General features: G+C 42.4%; 1 protein-coding gene and 1 non-coding gene across 3 annotated transcripts in view; both read left to right on the forward strand.

The window, feature by feature from the left end:
- Positions 1-26,881, forward strand: part of Srcap (Snf2 related CREBBP activator protein) — a 48,278-nt gene that overhangs the window by 11,633 nt on the left and 9,764 nt on the right. For both annotated transcript variants that reach the window (XM_021203866.2, XM_029545324.1), the window contains 21 exons: positions 747-969; positions 1,085-1,359; positions 3,901-3,994; positions 4,403-4,492; positions 5,446-5,619; positions 5,700-6,055; positions 6,151-6,328; positions 6,594-6,730; positions 6,976-7,145; positions 7,283-7,475; positions 9,844-9,980; positions 10,072-10,258; positions 13,507-13,676; positions 14,020-14,285; positions 14,452-14,739; positions 15,255-15,419; positions 15,739-15,921; positions 16,141-16,407; positions 16,742-18,207; positions 25,655-25,920; positions 26,047-26,249. In XM_021203866.2, coding sequence (XP_021059525.1) covers positions 747-969; positions 1,085-1,359; positions 3,901-3,994; positions 4,403-4,492; positions 5,446-5,619; positions 5,700-6,055; positions 6,151-6,328; positions 6,594-6,730; positions 6,976-7,145; positions 7,283-7,475; positions 9,844-9,980; positions 10,072-10,258; positions 13,507-13,676; positions 14,020-14,285; positions 14,452-14,739; positions 15,255-15,419; positions 15,739-15,921; positions 16,141-16,407; positions 16,742-18,207; positions 25,655-25,920; positions 26,047-26,249 — 5,488 coding nt within the window. The remainder of the gene's footprint in view (positions 1-746; positions 970-1,084; positions 1,360-3,900; positions 3,995-4,402; positions 4,493-5,445; positions 5,620-5,699; positions 6,056-6,150; positions 6,329-6,593; positions 6,731-6,975; positions 7,146-7,282; positions 7,476-9,843; positions 9,981-10,071; positions 10,259-13,506; positions 13,677-14,019; positions 14,286-14,451; positions 14,740-15,254; positions 15,420-15,738; positions 15,922-16,140; positions 16,408-16,741; positions 18,208-25,654; positions 25,921-26,046; positions 26,250-26,881) is intronic.
- LOC115062897 lies at positions 3,386-3,515 on the forward strand. The gene has a single exon (XR_003842804.1). It is a non-coding gene; the product is annotated as a small nucleolar RNA SNORA30/SNORA37 family (small nucleolar RNA).

Below are 26,881 nucleotides of genomic sequence, written 5' to 3' on the forward strand. Positions count from 1 at the left end.
AGACAGGGTTTCTCTGTGTAGTCCTGGCTGTCCTGGAACTCACTCTGTAGACCAAGCTGGCCTCGAACTCAGAAATCCACCTGCCTCTGCCTCCCAAGTGCTAGGATTAAAGGCGTGCGCCACCATGCCCGGCTTGAATATTTTTTTATTTGAGGTTCACATACCTGGCCATTCACACAAGGTCTCTTTCTATTGCTGCTGTTCTCCTAGTTAGTAGTTACAGAAGACATCACCACCACCCCCCAAACCCAGGCCTTTGTTTATGCTAGGCATGTGCTCTCCTACTGACCTACACTGGTAGCTGTACATACTTTTTATAATTTATTTGTTTTGGTTTTTGGGTTTTGAAAATAAGATTTCTCTCAGTATCCCTGGTTGTCCTGGAACTCACTCTATAGACCAAATTGGTCCTGAATTAAGAGATCTGCTTGCCTGTGATGATACTAAATGTGTGTGCCACCACTGACTGACTATTAATTTTTTTAAAGATCCAATTTAAGATGGATTTGCTAATGTTCTCCAGCTCCTAGATACTAAGTTGACACCATCTTGTGTTTATGTTGTTGTTGTTTGGTTTTGGTTTTTTTTAGAAGTATCGTATAGATCAGAAGCCCCTTAAAGATTTTTAGTTTTTTCTGAATGACCAAGCCAAAGTCTGACATAAAGGTAGTATCCCTAAGTCGTTGGCTGGGAGTATATAAACAAGTGAGTACATAGGTGACTGATGTCTTTTGTGATTATGGTAGGTGGTACAGTTCAAACAACAGTCTCGGCTTGAAGAAAAACGTAAGAAAGCCTTGGATCTGCACCTGGACTTCATTGTAGGGCAAACTGAGAAGTACTCAGACCTTCTGTCTCAGAGCCTTAACCAGCCACTATCCTCCAGCAAAGCTGGCTCCTCCCCTTGCCTTGGTTCTTCCTCAGCAGCATCCAGTCCTCCACCCCCGGTTTCTCGACTGGATGATGAAGGTGTGTGTGCTCTTTGGTCCTGTTACTCTTCCCCAAGTGCCCTTTCCAGAGCTGAAAAACCCACCCTGTGGCTTGCAGGGCCCGTGGACTTTGTGACCTTGTTCTCCTGCTATAGATGGGGACTTTCAACCCCAAGAGGAAGAAGAAGAGGATGATGAGGAGACCATTGAGGTTGAAGAACAGCAGGAAGGCAATGATGCAGAGACCCAGAGGCGTGAGATTGAACTTCTTCGACATGAGGGAGAACTGCCACTGGAAGAGCTGCTCCGTTCCCTCCCTCCTCAGCTATTGGGTGGGCCTTTTAGCCCCTCTCAAACACCTTCTCATGACAGTGATACCCAAGATGGGCCTGAAGAAAATATTGAAGAGGAGCCATCTCAGGATTTAGAGGTATAAACAGAAGAGGTACAGGAAGAAAGATTCGAGGGGAAATAGATGGAAAGTTTCAGCTCTAAAATCCTGTGCATAGGTTGATCTATGGTTTTAAGAATCTGGGTTAAGGGCAATTGGGGTTTCATTGATAGGAAAGTTGATCATTTGCAAACCAAGTTGAAGCCTGCAACTGGCAAGGTGTCTAATATAATGAAAGCATTTATTATACTTTTAAAATTCCTAGGGGAGGGCTGGAGAGAAATAGCTTAGTTGGTAAAGTGCTTGATGAGTTCATTCCCTCGTCTGGCTCATAAAACAAGGTGTGTGCAGTGGTATGTCACAGTAATCTCAATATTAAGAGCTTCCTTGTCTAGCTAAATCAGTGAGCTCCAAGTTCATTGGAGAGTGAGTGAGGAAGACACCAAACTATGTGCTCTGGTTTCTACAACCATGTACATACGTGCAAATTATTCATTTATCGTGTGTGTGTGTGTGTGTGTGTGTGTGTGTGTGTGTGTGTGTGTGTGTGTGTGTAACAAAAATTGTTAGGTGATACAAATTCGGAAGTTGTAATAGTCGTCTTAAAAATATTTTTGGGGGGCTGGTGAGATGGCTCAGTGGGTAAGAGCACCCGACTGCTCTTCCGAAGGTCCAGAGTTCAAATCCCAGCAACCACATGGTGGCTCACAACCATCTGTAACAAGATCTGACTCCCTCTTCTGGAGTGTCTGAAGACAGCTACAGTGTACTTACATATAATTAATAAATAAATAAATAAATAAATAAATTTTTGGAGACACTGGAGAGATGGCTCAGTGGTTAAGAGCACTGGCTGCGGTCACTGGGCGTGGTGGCACATGCTTTTAATCCCAGCACTTGGGAGGCAGAGGCAGGTGAATTTCTGAGTTCGAGGCCAGCCTGGTCTACAGAGTGAGTTCCAGGACAGCCAGGGCTACACAGAGAAACCCTGTCTCGAAAAACAAACAAACAAACAAACAAAAAAAAAAAAGCACTGGCTGCTCTTCCAAAGGTCCTGAGGTCAGTTCTTAGCACCCACATGGTGGCCCACAATCATCTGGATCCGTTGTCCTCTTCTAGTGTGCAAATGTACATCCAGGCAAGCTACCCATATACATAAGTAAATTTTTTTTTAATCTTTTTTGGAGCTTGCGTAGTGTCATATACCTTTATGCCAGTACTCAGAAGGCAGAGGCAGGTAGATCTTGGAGACCAGCTTGATCTACATAGTGAATTCCAAGACAGCACGAGGTACATAGTGAGACCTTGTCTCAAAGAAAAAAAATCTGGGCTAGAGAGATGGCTCAGTGGTTAAGAGCACTGACTGCTCTTCCAAAGGTACTGAGTTCAAATCCCAGCAACCACATGGTGCCTCACAACCATCCCTAATGAGATTTGATGCCCTCTTTTGGGTGTCTGAAGACAGCTACAATGTACTTAGATATAATAATAAAGAAATCTTTAAAAAAATCTTTTGGACCTTTATACCATTGGCCTGTATGTTCTGCATGTTAAGGTTTTTTTTTTTAATTACTGTTATTGTAATTAAAAAAGCATTTATGATCTCTTATTTGTAATTATAACCACCGGTTTCTGTGTATGGATATGCATACACAGTAGCAGATGCCAACAGAGGCTAGAGTCTTTAGATCCCCTGGACCTGGAGTTACAGATGGTTTTGAGTCACTTGATAAGGGTGCTGGGAATTGAACTTAGGTCTTCTAGAAGTGGAACAGTGTTCTTAACCAATAAGCTATCATTCTAGCCCTTGATTTAATTATTTTTAAATTTCATTTTATTTATTTTTTTCGAGACAGGGTCTGTGTAGTCTTGGCTGACCTGGCACTCATGTAGATTAGGATAACCTAAAAAAATTATTAGAATTGTGTCTGTGTGTGCATACGTATGGAAGTCAGAGAACAATTTTGTGGCTGGCTTGGAACTCATTGTGTGGACCAGTCACCTCAAATTTAAAAAGCTCTGCCTATAGACTGCTTGGATTAAGGGCATGGCTCCCCTTAACTTTCTAGCACTTTTCACAGGTCCTTCCTTTGTCAGTGGGGTCAGGATTTGGTAGCTGGTGCTGAGATGAAACCCTTGATTACATCCTTGCCCTGATACTGTACCAGTGGCAGCTGTTACTCAAGGGAACAGTGATGCTTTTCTGATCTACATTACATCTCTGTCTTTCAACTCTTTGTTTGGTTTGGTGGTTTGGGTTGGTTTGGTTTTGAGTCAGGGTTTTTCTGTGTAACATCCCTGGCTACACTGGAACTGACTTTGTAGACCAGACAGGCCTCAAACTCACAGAGATCCCCCTGCCTCCTGAGTTCTGGTCTTAAAGATATGTGCACCACACAGGACCTTGTTGTTTGTTGACTCTCTGGCTGACCTGGAATTCACTATGTAGACTAGGCTGGTCTCCAACTCAAGAGTTGCCTCTGCTTCCCCAGTGCTAAGATTAAAGACTTTCACCTAAAGCACCCTTTCAACTTTGTGTTCAAGTGTTAAGTCCTCCACTTCTTACCCTTCCCCATACAGGTACACCCTCCTCCTTCCGCTGTCACACAGTGTAACAAAAAGCGTTGGCGTCCAGATGAAGATGATGAAGAGTTTACTGCTAATGAAGATGAAGGTCAGACGTCTTCTGTCATTTTTATTGTTGCTTTGTTTGTTTTATTGAGACAGGGTCTATATTATGTATCGATGACTGTCCTGGAACTCTATGTGGATCCAGGCTAGCCTTGAATTTACACAGATCATTTATGTCTGTTTCCCAAGTGCTGGGATTAAAGACATGTGTCAGCAATGCCCTGCTCTCTCTCTTAATTAGATTTTGACATTTCAAAACATGTATAAAATAGATTTTTGGGTTCTCTTACCTTCCACCTCTGTCAACCCCCATCTTCCCTACAAATCCTTTTTCCTACATTTATGCTTTTATTTTGTTTTTCACTGAAATTTTAACCAGGACTATGTGTGTGACCATGGTTTTGGAACCATCCTTTGTTGGGCTCACCAGTGGAAACTTCTCTTTTTGTAGCAGAGGATGAAGAAGACACTATAGCAGCTGAAGAGCAGCTGGAAGGGGAGGTGGACCATGCCATGGAACTGAGCGAGTTGGCTCGAGAAGGTGACATTTACCAGATATTTTACTGAAAATCTGCTTGCTGTGTCTACTGTGCAGAAAATGTTGGATAAATAGACAATAAATAATATTTTTATCTTCCTATCTTCAGTTATTGATTATATGTTTCTCTTATAACTCAAGTATAAACAACAAAAGGATTTATAAATGAAAGGCACTTATAAGTAGAAAGAACATGTTGTGATTATGATAGGAGTTTGAACTGAGATCTCAGTTGAAGGAATAGCCATTGTAGCAGGATATTAGTAACATTTGACCAAAAATTTTAAAGGGTGTTTAGGTGGCTCTAGAGACAACTGATGGCTCAGCATTGGTGGCTCAGGCATGGTTAGCATCTGGGGAATGGGGATCCTGCGAACTGAGGCTTGATCTCACACTGGTTGGATAGCCTGGACATGGGCTCTGATTCTGTCTAAGAAATCAATGGAGCCTTCGGAAATAGTGGGGAAACCTGAAGAAGATTGAGACTTCTGAGAGAATACTAGAAAGCAACTGGCTACCTTAAAGAAACACTATGGTGATGAGATCAGGCACCATGGAAAGGAGATTGAACATCTGCAGAACAGTGCAGCCTAAAAATAGAAAAGTCTGAAACCTGAAGATTAAATGCACATTGTTCCCCACTGAATGGCCCATAACATAGCCCACTTCTATAGATACATAGTTCTGAGTAATTAGTATTTGGTCTGTAATAAATTACCAGCAGTGGGAAAAAAAGGTTGGGGGGGGGGGCGGCTAGTTCACAGGGATAAGTACTATCCTTCTCAGGAGAATGCTGCATTTACTATGGTTGCTATCAGGATTGATTTTATTAGCTAGTGCTAAAGATAAAAACTTGTCTCCCTGTAGACCTGAGTAAAATAAACCAGTAGCACTAAAATACCTGTTTCCCAATCCTCTCAAAGGAACCAAATGTTTACTCGTCTCTACCCTATCAGGTGAGCTTTCTATGGAGGAGCTCCTGCAGCAATATGCAGGAGCCTATGCCTGTGATGCCTCTGCTCCAGGCTCAGGGGATAGTGAAGACGAAGATGAGGTTGAAGCCAATAGCTCTGATGGTGAACTAGAGGAAACAGTTGAAGAGGCAGCTCAAGAAGATAGCAGTCAGTCGGGTAAGTACTTGCTTTGAAGGACAACTGGAAAGGGCTGGTCTTGGAGGAACAGCTTACTAAGGTTTGGTCTTCTGATTTAGATTCTGCTGAGGAGTGTAGTGAGGATGAGGAAGATGAACATTCAGAGGAAGAAATGAGTGAGAGTTCACAGTCAGAAGAATCTGAGTCTGATGAGTCAGAGGATGCTCAGTCACAGAGCCAAGCAGATGAAGAAAAAGAAGATGAGGGAGATGATGCTGATGATGATGACGATGATGATGATTTTGGAGTAGAGTACTTGCTTGCCCGGGATGATGAAAGGAGTGAGGTTGATGGGGGCAGTGGACCTCCCACCCCCGGTCCTACGACCACTCTAGGGCCCAAGAAAGAAATTACTGATATTGCTGCAGCAGCTGAAAGTCTCCAGCCCAAGGGTTATACTTTGGCTACTACTCAGGTACCTACAGATTCTACTTTCTCATATCTTGACTTACTGTTTCCTGATAGCAGGTGCTTCATTTCCACCATATGTGATAATCCCCTTTCTATTAGGTGAAGACACCTATTCCTCTACTCCTTCGGGGCCAGCTCCGAGAGTACCAACATATTGGCCTTGACTGGCTGGTCACTATGTATGAGAAGAAGCTTAATGGCATTCTTGCAGATGAGATGGGACTAGGAAAGACAATCCAGACCATCTCCTTGCTTGCTCACTTGGCCTGTGAGAAAGGTAGATTTCTTTTCTTGGGACCTCATAGCCAATTACCGGGGGAGCTTGTTTAGTGGTGATTTCACCTACAGGAAAGTGAATTACCGGTTTATCTTACTGCTGTCTTTGTAGCCTCATTGACTCTAGTCAGTATCTACATAAAGAGGACAGCATAGGTGCTGAGATCATTATCAGAAAGATGCTAGTTAGGGTTGTTTAACCAGAATTCCAAAATGTAAACATAGTCTATGTGTTTTGTTTTTTTGTTTGTTTGTTTGCTAAATAGGTAACTGGGGTCCCCATTTAATCATTGTTCCGACCAGCGTGATGTTGAACTGGGAGATGGAATTGAAACGTTGGTGCCCGAGTTTTAAAATCCTCACTTACTATGGAGCTCAGAAAGAGAGGAAGCTCAAGCGGCAGGTTTGATCTTCCATGTCCCTTATTGATGTTTCCTTCAGTGTTTCAGATCCTTTCCTCTCATGAATACTTTGCCTCATTTTCCTGTTACACAGTTCTGTTGCTGGTACTGTTTTATTTCTTCCAGCCTGATTTCTGTCCTTGAGTGCTATGTCTTCCGGTTCCCCTTGTGTTTTTCTGTGGTGTTTTGTTTTTTTGTTTTTTTTTTTTTTATCTCATTATAAGCTGTTTTCTCTTTGACCTCTTAGGGCTGGACCAAGCCCAATGCTTTCCATGTGTGTATCACATCTTACAAGCTGGTACTGCAAGATCACCAGGCTTTTCGTCGCAAGAACTGGCGCTATCTCATTCTGGATGAGGCTCAGAACATCAAGAATTTCAAGTCCCAACGATGGCAGTCACTGCTCAACTTTAACAGGTAAAGATGAATATAGGGATTCATGGGAGATTTGTCTTGGTATGAACCAAGTTTTGGCTGCCTGGGTCAGCTATATTAAGGATGCTTACAAAGTTGAAATTTTACTATGCTTATCCTAATTCCTTCTGTCTTTACAGCCAGAGGCGCCTGCTCCTGACAGGAACTCCCTTGCAGAATAGCCTCATGGAGCTGTGGTCCTTGATGCATTTTTTGATGCCACATGTCTTCCAGTCTCACCGAGAATTCAAGGAGTGGTTCTCTAACCCTCTAACTGGCATGATTGAAGGAAGCCAAGAATATAATGAAGGTCTAGTCAAACGCCTCCACAAGGTAGGGCCTGTATACAGTATAGTAAAAGTTAAAGGCAATGCCTAGTAAACCTTTAGAGGGAGAAGTCAATATTAGGCTAAACTAAGTTTATTTCAGGCTGTAGTGTTGAGGAGAATAACCACTGTCAGGCTGAGCAGCTTTGCCTTAGTTATTCTTTGTTTTCTGTAGTTGGGGATGTTTTCCCCTTATTTTTGTTGGGTCTTGATAATGTGTTATGATTTCACTTTATCTGGATAAGTTTATTTAGGTTTCTATTTGTAGGTGTATAGTGTTTTCCTCTGCATATATTATGTGTATCACATACCATGCCTAGTGTTAAAGAAAGTCAGAAAAGTGTAAATACTTGTGGAAATGGAATTGCAGATAGTTGCGAACCACCATGTAATGCTAGGAATTGAACCCAGATTCTCCATAAGAGCAGTCCGTGCTCTCAACCACTGAATTTAATATGATTTGGTTATTATTATTTGTTTTGAAACAAGGTCTCTCCTTGTAGCCCTAGCTGTCTCAGAACTCCCATATGTAGACCAGACATGCTGGCCTTGAGATTCCCCTGCCTCTGCCTTTTGAGTGGTGAGGTTAAAGGCAAGTGCCACTATCCTTTTGTGGTTCTGGAAATTAAATCTAGGGCACTATTGCACATCCCAGCGAGACGAATCAGCACTCTATTACTGAGTTGTGTCTCTTGGCTCTTTATTTTGTGGAGGTGTAGTGCTTGTCTCTGGTCCTTCCAGTTTTTCTACAGCTAGGTTTCAACATTCTGAGACACACACATCCTCCCTTTCTTTCCTTTTGGTTTTTAGAGACAGGGTTTCTTTGTGAAGCACTGGCTGTACTGGAATTCATTTTCTAGACCAATTTGGCCTTGAACTCTCAGAGATCTGCCTGCCTCTGCCACCCAGTATTATACCATAATGCCCTATGAAGCCAGCAAATATTAACAATTACTTTTTTTTTTTTTAATTCTCTAATCTTAGTTGATACTGAAGATTATGTCCTATGAGATTTGGTTTTGAGCAGAGTCTCTCTACATAACTCTAGTTGTCCTGGAATTGAGAGATATATATCAGGCTGGTCTTGAACTCACAAACTCACCTTTGCTCTTAGAAAATTTTTTTGTTGCAGCAAATCTTCAACCCATATAAGCCCAGGCAAAGACAACACAACTCAATTGATATGAATACAAGCTGCAAGCCTAGATTGGATAGAGCTACCACTACACTATCCTCTTTCTCCATCTATGAGATTCCTTATAACTTGTGCTTCTGCTCCACCTCCTCTTTCCTCCCACCTCCTCTTTCCCTCCCAAAATTTCTGTTCCACCTTCCCTTCTCCTGCCCAATCACTGGCTTTAGCCTTTTTTTTTTAATTTTCTTTTTTACAAATTAGGGTGGGGAGAAGGTTCATTGGAAGTCACCTGAGTACTGACTCATTCCTTGTTCTCAGCCCCTCCCAGGAGAGTGAAAATAGCATCAGAATAAGCAGCCCCTATCAGCAACACTCTCCCCCCCCCCTTGTCTGTCCAAAGAATACTTTTTTCCAGGCCCCCCACCCTTTTTTTAAAAGTATTGGCAATTGAGTCCAGGGCTTTTAGGCCTGATAAGAATACTGTCTCACGGGTTGGAGACATGGCTCAGTGGTTAAGACACTGACTGCTCTTCTAAAGGTCCCCAGTTAAATTCCCAGCCACATGGTGGCTCACAACCATCTGTAATGGGATTCATTGCCCTCTTCTGGTGTGTCTGAAGACAGCTACAGTGTACTCATATACAATAAATAAATAAATGTTAAAAAAAAAAAGAATACTGTCTCCCACCTCACAGCAGGTGTTGATGACAGCAGCACACACCTATAATCCCAGCAGTCCCAGCCTGCCTTATTTTTGCAGCATCTAACATAACAAATAGTTATTCCTCCAAGTATAATTTAAATCATCTCTCTTTCAAAGTTAGTTTGCTCTAGGTTTATCTTTGTATGTTGTTTACAGTTATCATTGTTTCCCTTCTCTGTAAACAGTAAGTTATGTGAGAGGAGAGTTTGTGTCTATGTGTAATTAATATCTGGCGTGCCTTATTTTTTTTTTTTTATTTATTATATGTAAGTACACTGTAGCTGTCTTCAGACACTCCAAAAGAGGGAGTCAGATCTTGTTACGGATGGTTATGAGCCACCATGTGGTTGCTGGGATTTGAACTCTGGACCTTCAGAAGAGCAGTCGGGTGCTCTTACCCACTGAGCCATCTCACCAGCCCCACATGCTTTATTTCTTAAGCCAGTAACTTTGCTTATCCATGAGCCAAGTCCCATGTAGGAGGACGCTGGGGAGCATAGTGCCCACTCTGTTAGCACTCTGATCATTTGCCTTTAGGTTCTGCGACCTTTTTTGCTGCGCCGAGTTAAGGTGGATGTTGAGAAGCAGATGCCCAAAAAGTATGAGCATGTTATCCGGTGCCGACTTTCCAAGCGGCAGCGCTGTCTCTATGATGACTTCATGGCACAGACTACGTAAGAGAGGACTGAGGGTAGACACTGGTGCTCTGGGTTAGAACCTAGGTAGTTGTCAAATGTCTCTTTCTTATTTTTGCTCTGTCTTCAGAACTAAGGAGACACTAGCTACAGGCCATTTTATGAGTGTCATCAACATTTTGATGCAGTTGCGGAAAGTCTGCAATCATCCAAATCTATTTGACCCTCGACCTGTTACCTCCCCGTTCATCACCCCAGGCATCTGCTTTAGCACCGCCTCTCTGGTCCTAAGGGCCACTGAAATTCATCCTCTCCAGGTATGTAGTTATCCCTAAGGTTAGTGGTTTTATTTTATTTATTTTTTTTTTGTTTTTCGAGACAGGTTTTCTCTGTATAGTCCTGGCTGTCCTGGAACTCACTTTGTAGACCAGGCTGGCCTCGAACTCAGAAATCCACCTGCCTCTGCCTCCTGAGTGCTGGGATTAAAGGCGCATGCCCGGCTGGTTAGTGGTTTTATTATACAAACTTTCTGTCTCCACTCTAAGGCCTGACCTTTTGCACATTAACTTTCCCTATTTTATCAACTCAGTACTATTTTCATAGCTTTATTGTTCTTTAGTCACGTGACCCTTGGCCTAGTTATTGGCCTAAGCTTCCTTGTCTATCAAAGCAGAAATTATAAGGCCTAGTTTATAGTGTGCTTGAAATTGAAGTTAATACTTTTGAGAACAAAAGTCTGGCGTACCTGAAACTATTTGGCAAATATTACTTTTTCTTATTCTTTACCCACACTTTATTTTATTTTATTTTATTTTATTTTATTTTATTTTATTTTATTTTATTTTATTTTATTTTATTTTGAGACAGGGTCTTACAGTGTATCTTGTCTGGTTTGGAACTCACTATATAGACCACTCTGGCATCAAACGTAAAGCAATTTCCCTGCCTCTCCCCCTCCACTACTGAGATCAAAGGCATGCACCTCCAGGCCTGACTCTTTCCCTCCCTTTTAAGAAAGTATTTTACCTGTTTCAGGGTAGTTTCAAACAATCGTTCCGCCTGACTCCATCTTCTATGTGGATATCCCGTTACTCCTGAATCCTCTAATTTTGTTATTGTGGTAAAATACATTCAACAAAATTATTATTTTAACCAATTTTAAGTCTACATTTTAGTGACCTCGAGGACATTTGTGTTGTCTAGTCATCTCTACCATCCATCCTCAGAACTGCTTTTATTTTCTTATACTGAAACACTGTATTGTACATATTGAAAACCTGTTTGCTTTTCCCTATCCCAATATCTACCATTCTACTCTGTTACTAGTTTGAGTTTGTGATAAAATGGAATCATAAAGTACCTGTCTATCAACACAGTGGCATGTGTAAAAACATCCACGCTCAACCAATTTTTAAGGTAATATAACTTCTTAAAGAGAATGATAGGCCTGAAGTACAGCTCGGTTAGAGTTCTTGCCTAGCATGAAAAAGCAGTGAGTTCAAGCTGCATTACTCTTATCAACTGAGCATAGTGGTCCATATTGTGAGGTATGAAGGTAAAATAATTAAAAATTCAAGCTCATCCTCAACTGTATAGTTTTAACTTACTTCTGCAGTATCTGAGACTTTGATAACCCAAAAAAAGTGAGGGTACTTTTAGCTGGCCAGTGTTGGAGGTGCACACCTTTAATACCAGCAGAGGCAGGTGGATCTCTCTGTTCAAGGCCAGCCTGGTTTACAGAGTGAGTTTCAGGACATTAGGGACTACACAGAGAAAACCTGTTTTGAAGAACAAAACAAAAACAAAACAAAATAAGGATAATCCAGCATTTAGTGGCATTATATATAATAAGCTTTTTACATGTAGCAACTTGGGCAAATAAAAGATCTTGATCATTAAAATGTTGTGGTTAAAAAGTATGTAGTGAAAGGGTCAACAGGAAACAAAACACTTCGTTACTATGGATCTGCATTCTCCATGTAAACTAGGTAGAGGCTAGCTAGGGATACAGTGCCTTTATTCTTGAAGTATAGAAAAGGCCTGTGGTCTCATTTCCACATTCACAAATGGACTAGGAAATGTGGCAGGCTATCAATCAGTCACCCATCAATCCATAGTTCAGAGTCAACCACTGAGGGAAAATGACTTACTTTCAGGACTTCTGACAGAATCATGGAACCATTTTTTCAATGTAAACTTTGACAATGACTGAACCTTTTGCTCCCATCATAACATTTAAGTAGTGTCCTTGAGACTGACTAGTTAAAGAAATCTGAGACTCTTACTAGCCCTCTCCCATAATCCTAACAAAACAAAACCTGGGTTTCCCTTCATAGCTTAGAAGCTAGGATTGACAATATCTCAAGATGGGCCATTAATGTCCATTGCAGTGGAATTAAGTGCTCTCTCACTACATAGCTATTATAGGTATATAGGATTCTTTTCCACACAAATCAGTTGTCCTGTTTAGGGGAGGGCAACTGAAACTAGGACTAAACCAGGCCCACAATTTTGTCCACTTCACTTGCTCACTTCTCTTCCAGAATATATGCTAGCCTTACTTTGACTTTGAAGAATTGGCTCACTGTGGGGGCTAGCAGCCTGGGAGTTTTTGTAGGGCTGGCCAGCAGGGTGGAAATCAAGGAATTCCAGGTGAGAGTTTTTGTTGGAGAAGCCAAAGCCAAAAAGGGCTTCAAATGCTCTTCTCAGACAGATTTCTTAAGACTAAATAGAATTTCATTGTGTGGCTAATGCCACATTTTATTTATTTGTCTCTTAATGGACATGTGACTTGTTTCTAACTTTTAAATGAATTAAATTTTTTTTTTAATTTTTTGAGACAGGGTGTGGCTGTGTACAGTTCATCCTTGAACCCAGGATCTTTCAGCCTTCTGAATGCTGGGGCTACAGGCCTTCATTGTCATACCCAGCCCACCTTTCAGCTTTTATGAATAATGCTGCCATAAATGTTACATAATCTGTTTGAGTCCCTGCTTTCTATTTTGAGTCTGTGCCCAGAGATGAAGTTGCTAGATCACGTGGTAATTCTGTTTCTAATGTTTTGAGGAGCTGCCTTATTTATCCCTAGCTCCTGCTATATATTTCACATTTATTTTACATTTTTTATCAGCAATATTAAAGGTGTCCTGTCACATCCTTTCCAAGTGGTTTTTTAAAATAGTAGCCATGTTAATGTGTGAAGTGTTATTGTAGTTTTGATCTGCATTTCTCTAGTAATTATCTTCAGCATTTCTTCATGTGCTTATTGATCATTTATATGTCATTGGAAATATGTGTATCCAAGACATTGCTGATTAGTTTAAACCAGTTGTTCTGTCATTAAAGGTGGAATTTTTTGTATACTTTGAAAATTAACCTGTTAGATATGTGATGTATAAATACTTTATCCTTTCTATGGGTTGCCTTTTTACTCTGTGTTCTTCTATACATATCATTTAAATTGTTTAATGTCCACTTCGTCGATCTCTTTTGTTATTTTTACTTTTAGTGTAATTTTCCAAAATGGTTCCATTGATACCCTGCTTTGTGTTTCTTCTTGTGGCAGCGAATTGACATGGGTCGGTTTGATCTTATTGGCCTAGAGGGCCGAGTCTCTCGATATGAGGCTGACACATTTCTGCCCCGCCACCGTCTTTCCCGCCGCGTACTGTTAGAGATAGCAACTGCTCCTGATCCTCCACCTCGTCCCAAGCCAGTCAAGATGAAGGTCAACAGGTATATGTTCAAAGGAATAAGGGGATGGGCTTCTTGAAATAAATAGAGCAGTTAGAATAGAGAGACTTGAAAGTTAGATGAGTTTATGAAGCTTTCATCAGAGTGTGCTGCAGTACAGGGGTTGAGGAAGCAGAATAACTGGAGAACTCTGGGAGGTACTCTTGTGTTGCTGGTGTTTTGTTCTCCTTGGTGCTTTCTGGTTATCTCTGATTCCCTGCCCCACTTTATCCTTAAGGTGATGGCTTTTCTGTCTTCTTTTTGCTTGTATAGATTTTCTGTCTTGTCTTAATTTCTTTTGTTACTTACTTTAATCCTGTGATTTTTTTTTTTTTTTTCCTCATAGGATGCTGCAGCCAGTGCCCAAGCAAGAAGGCCGTACAGTGGTGGTGGTGAACAGCCCAAGGGCTCCCCTTGGCCCTGTCCCAGTCCGTCCCCCTCCTGGCCCTGAGGTCTCAGTCCAGCCCGCTCTTGGTCCAGTTCCTCCAGTGTTGCCAGCACCACTCATGGTGTCGGCTTCACCTGCCGGAACACCAGTTGTACCTGCATCTCGGCCACCTGGACCTGTTCTCTTGTCTCCCTTGCAGCCAAATACTGGTCCTCTCCCCCAGGGTGAGTTAAAAAGAAACCAAGTGTAGTGGGATTACTTCTGGGTATGAAATAGTGACATTAAATAGTTCAAGGTTAGGGAGCATAGTGTTCACTAGGTAATATGGAGACTTTTCAGCCCAGCTAAGGTGTTTGTCGAGATGTATCTGACGTATGTTTGTATTTACAGTGTTGCCATCCCCCGTGGGAGTCATGAGTGGGACCTCACGGCCTCCCACACCAACCCTGTCTCTGAAGCCAGCCCCACCTGCCCCAGTTCGACTGAGCCCAGCTCCACCTCCAGGTTCCTCCAACCTCTTGAAGCCCCTCACAGTGCCACCAGGCTACACTTTATCTCCTGTTGCTGCTACCACCACCTCCTCCGCCATAGCAACTGTCACCACTACAGCAGTGCCAGCCCCGAATTCTACACCACAGCGCCTCATCTTATCTCCTGAAATGCAGGCTCGTCTGCCTTGTAAGTTATCAGGGCTATGTGATGAGGGTCTTCATGCTAGAGAGCTGTAGGAAAAGAAGAACAGGAGAACATAAAGATTTAGACAACTAATTCACATTAGGTATTTTGCTCAATAATTATAAACCATAATTAAGAGACAATGAAGGAATTCACAGTTTATCCTATGGGGGAAATGGCCCATGGATGAGTAGATAGTGGTAATGTCATCAAGGTAACACTTGAGGGCGATGCTGACTCCGCAGTAAGTTACTTACCCAGTGTGTGTAAAACCAGAGGGAGAGTGCGAAGAGGTGGTACAGAGCAAGAAGTAGTGCTTACCTGTTTGGTAGCTGGTCATTAGTGAATGCAAAAGAGATGACAGACAAATGGCATTGACCACAAAGCTCTCAGTGGCGGTTTACTTTGTTGAACATGACAAATTATGGGAAAGATTTAGATTCAGAAGTACTTTGTGGGGGTCTGAGATGTGGTTTTGGACATGAGCCCTGTGTATATAAGGCTTTCTCTGTTTGTAGCTGGAGAAGTGGTCAGCATTGGACAGTTGGCTTCCTTGGCACAACGTCCAGTGACTAGTGCTGGGGGAAGCAAACCTCTCACCTTCCAAATCCAGGGCAACAAACTGACTTTGACTGGTGCCCAGGTGCGCCAGCTTGCTGTGGGGCAGCCCCGCCCGCTGCAAAGTAGGTAAAACCCACCCCCTGTCCTGCCTTTTTCCTCCTTACTCTGTCTTTGTTTGTGTGACTCTTTTTAGCTGTCAGCATTAATGTTTCTTAGCTTTGGTGGGTAGGGCCAAAGGGTATGGTTGGAAGGGGTCTGTGCTAAAAATGGGAAGATGATTCTAGAGCTGTTGTTTCCTGTCTATTCTCTCTCTTGCTCTTGCCTCTGCCCTCAGGCTGATAGGTACTTGTTTCTCTCCCCCCCTTCCACCCTCCCTCTCTCTCTTTCTCTCTCTCTCTTTCTTCTTCTTCTTCTCTCTCTCTCTCTTTTCCCTTAACCCAGGGAATGTGGTGCACCTGGTGTCAGCAGGGGGGCAGCACCACCTCATCAGCCAGCCTGCCCATGTGGCCCTCATCCAGGCCGTGGCCCCGACCCCTGGCCCCACCCCTGTCTCTGTGCTGCCTTCGACCCCCAGCACCACCCCTGCCCCTACTGGCCTCAGCCTTCCGCTTGCTGCTAACCAGGGTGAGGCTCTTGGCCTTTGTATTTACTCAGCCCTTACTTGGCCTTGGTCCTTTCAGGCATGCCCTGGGCCTACTATGTGTCTAGCCTTCCCTCCATGTTGTTTCTCTTGCCAGTATCTCTAGTATCTGTCTGCCTCTTTTCCTTTCCCCTGGACTTCTTCCATCCTTTGGGTCTCTTGTTTCTTTTCTACCTTCCTCTCAATGTAGCTTCCTCTTGCAGTGCCACCATCCATGGTGAACAATACAGGCGTGGTGAAGATTGTAGTGAGACAGGCTCCTCGGGATGGATTGACTCCTGTTCCACCATTGGCACCAGCACCCCGGCCTTCAAGTTCTGGGCTTCCAGCTGTGTTGACGTCACGCCCTACGTTAACCCCTAGCCGTCTATCCTCACCTACTCTGGGTACTACTCGTACCCCCATACCCACACCCACTCTGGTGAGGCCCCTCCTCAAGCTGGTCCACAGTCCTTCGCCTGAAGTCAGTGGTGAGTTCATAATGGCTGAAGCCAGAAATTTTTATCAGACATAAATGAGACATTGGTAGTCCTTCAGTTTTCTTAGTCACAGTGGATTCCTTTGTTAGCATATTGTCTTAATTTGCTATGAGCCTCAAGCTTGACCTAATCCAAGATACATGTCTGAGAATCCTAGAAAGGCTAAGTGACCCTATTTCTTAAACTTTAACTCCGTGTTGTGGGACTGAAGGCTTTCTGGAAAATTTAGTGAAGCTTATGGATTAGTGGAAAGGATGGGACAGGTAGTAATAGGAGCAGAAAAATAATACTTCATCAAGCTAATTTGTCCTCTGTGTCTCCACAGCTTCAGCACCCGGAGCTGCTCCCATGACCATCTCTTCCTCTCTGCACATGCCATCCTCACTCCCTGGGCCAACCTCTTCTCCAATGACAATTCACAATTCCTCTCCCCTTTCTAGTCCTGTGTCCTCTACAGTCTCAGTCCCTGTGTCATCTTCACTTCCCATATCTGTTCCTACTGCACTTCCTGTCCCAACCTCTGCCCCATTACCCATCCCCATCACAGCCCCCTTACCTGTTTCAGACTTGGGTCCAGCCCTGTTGACCAGTGTGACCCCAGCACTCGCTGTTGTCTCAGCAGCCTCTGGACCACCTTTGGCATCAGCTGGGGTTTCTCCATCAATGTCAGCCTTGGCTCTAGGTTTGGCTACTACTCCAGCCCTGTCCCCACCTCAGACATCTGGTCACTCTCTGTTGTTGGCTACCACCTCTTCACATGTTCCAGGATTGAACTCAGCTGTAGCCCCAGCATGCTCACCTGTCCTGGTGCCAGCTTCAGCTCTGACCAGTCCTTTTCCAGTATCACCAAGTTCAGCTCCAGCTCAGGCTTCCATTCTGGCTGCAGCACCTTCTACATCTCAGGCTTTAGCCACCTCTCTGGCTCCTATGGCGGCTTCACAGACAGCAATCCTGGGCCCTTCTCCAACTCCTCCTCTGGCTCCGCTTCCTGTTCTGGCTGCATCACAGACTCCGCTTCCAGCTATGACTCCACCATCAATGTCAGGAACCCCTTTACCCTCATCATCATTGGTATCAGCTCCAACTTCTGTGTTGGCTCCCTCATCAACTCAAACTCTGGTGTCAACCCCAGTTTCATCACCTCTCTCAAGCCTGGCTTCTACTCAGACATTGACCCTAGCCCCAACTTTAGCACCCACTCTTGGTGGATTGTCTCCGTCTCAGACACATTCTTTGGGAACAGGGAGCCCTCAGGGGCCCTTTCCAATTCAGACATTGTCATTGACTCCAGCATCATCCCTGGTACCAACATCAGCCCAGACACTATCTTTAGCACCAGGAGGACCAGTAGGTCCAACTCAAACATTGTCTCTGGCTCCAGTACCCCCTCTGGCTCCAAGTTCTCCAGTGGGCTCAGCTCCAGCTCACACACTGACTTTGGCTCCAGCAGCATCATCTGCTTCACTCCTGGTCCCAACTTCGGTGCAAACACTTACCTTGAGCCCTGGTCCAGTTCCTGTGCCCACTCTGGATTTATCTGCCACCCAGACTTTAGCACTGGCCCCAGCCTTCACACAGGCTCCAACTTCCCAGGCGTCTTCCCTTGTTTCGGCATCTGGTGCCGCTTCCTTGCCTGTCACCATGGTAAACCGGCTACCTGTTCCCAAGGATGAGCCTGAGACACTGACTCTGCGCTCTGGTCCTCCCAGCCCTCTTCCCACTGCTACCTCGTTCAGTGGGCCCCGGCCTCGACGCCAGCCCCCACCACCACCTCGTTCCCCTTTCTATCTGGTAAGTTTTACTTCCGCAAAGGAATTGACAGTTGAGTTTTCTTGTAGTGTTGATAGAGTAACTGGAACAATTTCAAAGCTTAGTTTACTATTGGCCAGATCACATTTGGGTAGACTCCTCCCTCATGGGTGTGTACTCCAATATGTAAAACAGAAATGTTAATGGCTTATTTTCTCATAGGATGTTTGGTTTAGGGTTTGGTGCTAGGGATTGTACCCGGCACCCAAAAAAAAAAAAAAAAAAAAGTTCACAGTACAAGTTAACCTAGAAACAGAAATGTCCAGGAACTTTAGATTCTTTTCCTTCCTATTAGAGATGTTGATTAGTCTTTGTTAAACCTCTGCTCTTTATTAAGCAAAAGTTTTACTACTGAGCTATATCACCTGTGTTTGCCCTCTCTTTTTTAAAAAGATTTTTAAAAAACGTTATGTGTGTGCATCTTTGTATATCTGTGCACATGTGTGTGCCACTTGGTGTAATTGCTGGCATACATTTTTTAATGAGACCATCTTACTATAGCTCCAGCTATCCTGGAATATGTGCCACAATGTCCAAAACAATACTAGAATTCTTAATCTCTGATCTTTAAGTCATTGTTCCTTCTCATATTCTTTGTTTCTTTCTCCCTTGCTCCCTCTGTCCATCATTCCCTCTCACTTCCCTTCCCCCCCCACCCCCCACCCAAATCCCACCCCCACCAAGGGTCTTGCTATGTACATTTGGTTAGCCTGGAACTTACTACATAACCTGTAAATTTATGATCCTTCTACCTCAGTTTGCCTTCTGTGGTTTATGACCTCTACTAATATGCCTATCTTCGTACCTTACATGTTTATTTGGTCATTTGTATGCTATTTGAAGAAATGTCTATTCAGATTATTTACCATTTTAAATTACTATTGAGGCCCACCACTTTCTCTGGATGCTAGAAATCAAAACCAGGCCCTGTATTTGCCAAATACTGAGCTTTAAGAACTTTTTTCTTTTAATGTTACTTAATATTTTGGGATTTTCTGTAATATATTTTTGATCATGTTCTTTGCCTTCTCCCCAACTCCTCCCAGGTCCTCCTTCATATCCACCCCAACCTCATTCTTCTTCCTCTCTATTAGAACAAGGAACAACAGAAACAAAAGAAAAAAAAGAGAAGAAAAACATGGAGTATGATTTGTGTTGGCCAACTACTCCTGAGTTTAGGGCCTACCCTGGAGTGTGGTTGTGGTTGATATGTACTCAGTGTTGACAAGAACTGACATTCACTCTCCCAGTAGCTGTCACTTGTGAATACCTTCTTTTTCTGTAGTATGGTTTTTGGTTTTTGAAGCAGGGTAGCAGGGTCTCACTGACTTTCCTCTGCCTCAGTGCTGGAACTAAAGGCATGAACTACCAAATGCCTGTCAAACATAGCTTTGCTTTGCTTTTTTTTTTTTTTTTTTTTTTTTTTGAGACAGGGTTTCTCTGTATAGCCCTGGCTGTCCTAGAACTCACTTTTTAGACCATGCTGGCCTCGAAGTCAGAAATCCATCTGCCTCCTGAGTGCTGGGATTAAGGTGTGTGCCACCACGCCCAGCAAGCATAGCTTCTTGACAAGAGTTGGGCTCTCCTCCTCTCCCAGAATGGTTACTGAGGGCCAGTTTTGCTTTTTTTGTTTGCTTGCTTTTCTCTATGCCAGGGATCAAATACAGGGCTTTCAGCATGGTAAATAAGAGCTCTACCATTGAACTGTCTGGAACACTAACATAAATTTATTGAGAATGTACTTTTATGCTGGGCGGTGGTGGTGCATGCCTTTAATCCCAGCACTTGGGAGGCAGAGGCAGGTGGATTTCTGAGTTCAAGGCCAGCCTGGTCTACAGAGTGAGTTCCAGGACAGCCAGGGCTACACAGAGAAACCCTGTCTCGAAAAANAAAAAAAAAAAAAGAATGTACTTTTATGTCAATCAATCAATAATTAGAGTGATCAATGTCAAATATTAGTCATATTATATGACATTTGCAGTTTAGTGAATAGAAGACACAATAATTACATAAAACTACAAGCATTGTGAATGCTTTGACAAAAAGTGGAATTTTTGGTTTTGATTTTTAAAACAATCTCATATAGTCTTTACTGGCCTTGATTCACTGTGTAGATGAGGCTGGCCTCAAGTTCATAGAGATCCTCCTTATCTGTACCTCCCAAGTGCTGGGGTTAAAGGTGTGCCCCACCATGGCTAATAACAGTTTGTTGGTTTTACAGACAATCTAGAAAGACAGATATGGGAATGAAATCAGTCAAGGCTGTTCCATTTTCCAGACTGACAAGCCTTCTAAAATTCTAGGATTACCTAGGTGACTGGTTATTAAGTTCCCACCCATCACATTTTATTTTCTGGCTCTTGGCAAAAAATTTTGACATTAACCCTTCTTACCAGTTGTTAAACTTTTCAGAACTAACAAATGTGTATGCTTGCTTGTGTTGGTTGCTTTCTCCTTTCCTAACTTCCTTTCTTTCCTTCCCACTCCTGTTGAACCCTTTGTTCTCAAGACCCCTCTACTTTACTCTAATGTCTTTTGTGTTTTAGTTTTGGTGACCCATTGAGTTTATTAGGCTTACTTTCATGAGTGTTAATGGGATGGTTATTGGCCAATTGCTTTACCACTAAAGAAAATTACTCTTTCCTCATGAACTGCACTAATGGAATGTTGATTAGTTCCATCTAATGAAGGTAACTAACTACACAGCTGCTATGAGTTCATGAATGCCACAGCTATTTCATGTCCAGAGACATCATTTCATAGCACTCTGCCTCATTATCCAGCCCTTATACTCTTTTCTCTCCATCTTGCTTTATGTTTTCTGAGCTCTGGAAAAGGGGATGCAGATATCCTACTTAGGGTGACCTAATCTCAGCGCCGTGACAGTTACCACCTCTGCAAACAGGATTTTCTCTGTCCGAAGATGACAGCAGTGCTCATCTGAGCACAAGTATAAATGGCTGCAGCTTGACACTGTGTCCACTTAGTGAAGTAGATGTCATCGTGTCTCATGTCTATCCCCGATGAGATGTGGAGGTGCTGGTTTTCTCCTTCTCTGGGTTCCAGGAATTGAACTCCAGTCGTCGGGCTTGTGTGGTAGATATACCCTGCCGTCATTTTACCAGCTTAGCCTTAGACTTTTAGCCAAGTTTAAAATACTAAGCATAGATTGCTTCTTGTGAATAATGCCTCAAACCCAAGCAAAAGCAATTGGATACCTCCATTAACATGCCACTATTCAATTAATGGGCACGTGTTGCGTGGCGTGTTGGTTTTATAACTTGTAGCATTCACAGCCAGAAGAGAGCATTGCTGACTTTTCTCCAGCTGCTTACTGAACATTTTATGGTATTAAGACAGTTAACAAAGAACAAACTTACAACTTATTTTCAATCTAATTTCTCTGTCCTAGTGTGTGGAATCTTCTGCAATAGGGTTTTACCATCTAATCTGATGGGGAACCAAGAGCAGTAGGAGTAGCCTACATTGTTTGGGAGCCTTCTGGGGCCTTCCTGACCAACAGTTCATATGGCAATATCTAATACCTGGCAACTGGCTTTTGTTTAATAACCTATAGCTTTTAGGAATAGCCCTGTCCATCCGTGCAGGTTACTCACTTTTTTTTTTTTTTTCATTACTCTTAAATTATGTATACTTAAGGGCTAAAGAGGTGGCTTAGTAGTTAAGAGCACTTGTTGTAACAGAGGACTGGAGTTCAAATCCCAGCACCCACATAGTGGTTTATAGCCATCCATAACTCAAGTTCCATGGGATGCTACATCCTCTTCTGGTCTTTAGACCACTGTGTGTGTACATGCATATGTTCCTGCTCATGTTCATATGTGTGTACAAACATATACATACAGGAGCACACAGGGGCTAGGAAAGGGTATCAGTGGTCTACTATCACTATCCACTGATCTGAGACCTGATGCTCTCTCTAAATTTGGGGTTCACATTTTATTAGCTAGGCTGGAGCTGCACATCCTCACAGTTCTCTAGTCTGTCATCTTCAGTGCTATGACCACAGGATTTCCGAGGATGCCTTGTGTGTTACTTGAATACTGGGATCCAAACTCAGGTCCTCATACTTGTTCAGCAAGCACCCTCAAAATATTAGGTTCTACCTCTAACCCCCTTAATTATACATATACACAAATTGCTTATTTATTTTGAAACAGGGTTTCTTCTCTATGTAGCACTGAATGTTACAGAACTCACTATGTAGATCAAGCTAGCCTGGAATCAACACCCTGTATATTTTTAAATTAGCTTATACGTTTCCTTATGGCTCTTTTATCCTTAGTTTTGGTTAATCTTTCCCTTCTCTTCTGCTCTGCCCCATTCCCCACCCACATTCCTTTCCATTCTTGATAGTCTCTCCCTCTAGAGCAGTGGATCTCAACCTTCCTAATGCTTCAACACTTTAATATAGTTCCTCCTGTTGTGGTGTTCCCCCAACCATAAAAATACTTCTGTTGTTACTTAACTGTAATGTTGCTACTGTTACAAACTGTAATATAAATATCTGATATTCAGGATATCTGATATGTGACCCCTATGAAGGTTTATTTGATCCCATTGAGAACTGCTGCTCTCATGTCATATGTATTCCATTCCCCTTCGTGGCTTCTACTGGCACTCCAAGTTAAACTCAAATCTAAACATTCAAATCTAGGGTCTACACATGATAGTTACATGTAACATTTTTCTAAGACTGAGTTACTTCACTACGTATATTTCTAGTTCCATATCTTTTTCCTGAAAATTTCATAATTTGATTTTTTTACCCGAATAAAACCCAATTGTGTATTTATACCACATTAAAATTTATTGTTTGGTTTTGATTTTTGTGTCAGTGATTCAACCCAAGGCCTTGAGCCAACCATTCTGTCACTGAACTACATCCTTGGCTACTAAATTTCTAAAATGTGTATGATTCCTATAGGAAGTGTCAGATGGTACACTAGTACACAGGATTTTGGAGGGGGGCGGAGCCTTCCCCCCACCCCCAACATTAGTTCTGGGGATCAAATTTAGGTTATCAAGATTTGTATGGTAAGCCGGGCCTGGTGGCGCAGGCCTTTAATCCCAGCACTTGGGAGGCAGAGGCAGGCGGATTTCTGAGTTCGAGGCCAGCCTGGTCTACCAAGTGAGTTCCAGGACAGCCAGAGCTATACAGAGAAACCCTGTCTCGAAAAACCAAAAAAAAAAAAAAAAAGATTTGTATGGTAAGGACTTTTATCTTCTGAGCTTTTTATCCCTATGGTATATTTTTGGCATCCATTCATAGACTGATGGGAATTTAGACTAATGGAATTTCTTAGCTTGTGAGTAGAGCAGCAGAGGATATGGTTGTGCACAATCTTTGTAATAGGATACTACCACCCACCAACAGTGATGAGGGTATTTTTCTTACATCTTCTAGCATTAGTTGTTATTTCCACAACTTTAAGAGTAAATTGTCCAGAATAAACAACAAAGAAACATTTAAAACCATTTAAAACCTTTAATCACAGCTCTTGGGAAACAGAGGCAAACTAATTTCTGTGAGTTCTAAGACAGCTAGGACTAAAGAAAAAAAAATTTTCATTGATATGCCATTAACTCATAACTTGAAACAGCATAAATACTTAAGCAGTGAACGACATGAAAATCTCTGACTTCAGTAAGAGGCTTCACATGTTATCACTAGACGACTTTATATGTTACATTTGAAACAGATGCCTGTATATATTTAGAAGTAAAATGATCAGAAGAATGTCGAGATGTCTGACTCCATGTAAGTCTACCATGTCTTGCCACTGTGAAGAGTGTAGAATTCATTTAAATTATCTGCCAATCTTTTTTTCGAGTGTCTCTTCAGTTCTACTGGGTTTCATGAAAGAATTCACTGATAAGTTGTGCTAAAAGCAAAAGAAAACAAAAACAGTGCTGTTCTACATTGTGTATATGTGTTAGAGAATATGTGAGTAGTTTGATAAATATGTCTATTTGGGAGCTATCTAATATACATGGATAGCAAATTTACATGGATAGTATTTTTATAAATATTCTATAATATATAGTCAGTTTGGGGGTTGAATTTGGTTTATCATATACTTCTAGTTGGAATGTTAGGGGGATATTCACCATTGCTCTCTTCAGACACACCAGAAGAGGGCATCAGACCCCATTGCAGATGATTGTGAGCTACCATATGGTTGCTGGGAATTGAACTCAGGACCTCTTGAGGAACAGTCAGTGCTCCTAACCACTGAGCCATCTCCCCAGCCCCAGAATGTTAGTTCTTATTACACTTCCTACTAATAATTATATTGGTTGAGGTAAAAATTATGTACATATAAGAAAAAGTGGCCTTTTATTTATGGAGTGAGTGACTTTACTAGTTCTCATTGGCCACTTCGGGAATATATTTGTCTAGTCATGATTTACTATTAATGTCTCCTGTGTAGTTTCTGACCTTACATTATGAACTTTTATTTCTTTCACATTGACAGAACTTGAAATGAACTATTATAGTTAAATTATGTAAGAAAAATTAAAAATTGACATACTCCTAGAAAGTGTAAAAAGTAGATGAAACCAAAATAGAGAAATATATATCTGAAGTCATCAGGGTTAATCACGTACGTAACCACGGTGTATCAACATTTTCTCAGCTTTTCGCACTCTGAGCTTTCCTCCATCATCTTACGGAAAGATTTTACTTCCTGTTTAGAAGGCCCCTCCTTAGCCAGGCAGTGATGGCTCACACCTTTAATCCCAGCACTGACAGCCAGCAAGTTCCAAGAGAGAAACCCTGTCTCAAAACAGTAATAAAAAAGGGGGCCCTCCTTATTTCATTCCTTTCCATTCTTCCCTTTCATTTTCCTTATTTTTCCCTTTCTCATTTTTGTTTGTTTGTTTTTGGGTGTTTGTTTGTTTGTTTGTTTGTAAACCTGTACTCCCTGATTTTCATGTTTTTGTTTTTGTTTTTTTTCCTTTTTTGAGACGGTCTCTCAATATGTAGCCCTGGTTATCCTGGAACTCATAGAAATCCACCTGCATCCCCTCCCAAATACTGGATTAAAGGCATGTACCAGCACACCTGGCTCAGTGTCTGCTGTTTTGTTTTGTTTTAATTATATATATTTGTGCATGAAAGTGAACATTCACATTCCATGGAGCCACTTCAAGAAACTATAAGTTAGATGCCCTCAGTTTGAGTGTTAAATAAGAAAATTGCCACAATTGTTTGGATATGTAGGTTTTATTTTGAATGTTTTGCAATGTGCTTCAATAAGCATACAGGAAAAAATTAATTTTCTCTTGTAGAGGATGTCATTTAGTACTGTGAAAACATTTTTTGTTGACAGTTTTAAAAATGAAAAGCACAAAGTTTTGTTGTAAACTTTTGAGTACACTAATTTCTTTTTTTCTTCTTTAGGACTCTCTGGAAGAAAAGCGGAAGCAGCAGCGATCTGAGCGCCTGGAACGGATTTTCCAACTTAGTGAGGCTCATGGGGCTCTGGCACCCGTGTATGGGACTGAAGTCCTGGATTTCTGTACCTTGCCCCAACCTGTTGCCAGCCCCATTGGCCCTCGTTCTCCTGGCCCCAGCCACCCCATCTTTTGGACTTACACTGAGGCTGCCCATCGGGCTGTACTGTTTCCCCAGCAGCGACTAGAGCAGCTGTCAGAAATCATTGAGAGGTTGGCAGGGCTAAGTGCTGATGGGGGGGGAGTGGGTTTTGGGGCTTAGTTCTTAGGGCTAATGAAGGTGCTAATTTCTGTGGTATTTCAGGGTCATCTTTTACAATGTTTATTTTCTTTTCACAGGTTCATCTTTGTCATGCCTCCTGTGGAGGCACCTCCCCCTTCCCTGCATGCCTGCCACCCACCTCCTTGGCTGGCCCCTCATCAGGCAGCCTTCCAGGAGCAATTGGCCTGTGAGCTCTGGCCTCGAGCCCGTCCTTTGCACCGTATTGTATGTAATATGCGAACTCAGTTCCCTGACTTGAGACTCATCCAGTATGATTGTGGTGAGTTCTTGTCTATTTGAAGACCCTCAGTACTTGTTTTATTTTGTTTGAGACAGTCTTGTGTATCCCAAGACGTCCTCTGATTTGCTTCTGGAGCTGAGGATGACTTTGGACTCCTCTCCACCAAACTATTATTCTTGAGTCTCTGTGTCAAGATTATTATATCAAAGAAACGATGCTTAGAGGCGACATTTTGGGAGCTTTTGTGGAAGTGATGTATATATGATGTTAACTGATTTGTTTATCCAGTGGTTGTCATGAACATCTGTCATTTTGCTTATCATTTGGGATAAGTGAGGAAGCACACCTTTAATCTCAACAGAAGAAGGCAGATCTCTGTGTTCAAGGCCACGCTGGTTGACAAAGGTTCTAGGACAGCCTGCACTGCATAGAGAAACATTAAAAATCCAAAAGTTATGGGAAAAAGCAACTGTGTCTGAGGTGCACATCTGTAAACTGTAATACTCAGGACAAAGAGGCAGGAGGATTGCTCCAAGTTCAAGATCTCCTGCTTATCATCATTATTATTATATAATTTTTTATTGTTTCTGCTTTTTTTGAAACAGGGTTTCTCTCTATGGCTCTGGCTGTCCTGGAAGCTTTTATGTCTGGCTGGTCTGTAGACCAGGCTG

This window comes from Mus pahari, chromosome 1 (assembly GCF_900095145.1).
Source record: "Mus pahari chromosome 1, PAHARI_EIJ_v1.1, whole genome shotgun sequence".
In the NCBI taxonomy this organism is placed as follows: domain Eukaryota; kingdom Metazoa; phylum Chordata; class Mammalia; order Rodentia; family Muridae; genus Mus; species Mus pahari.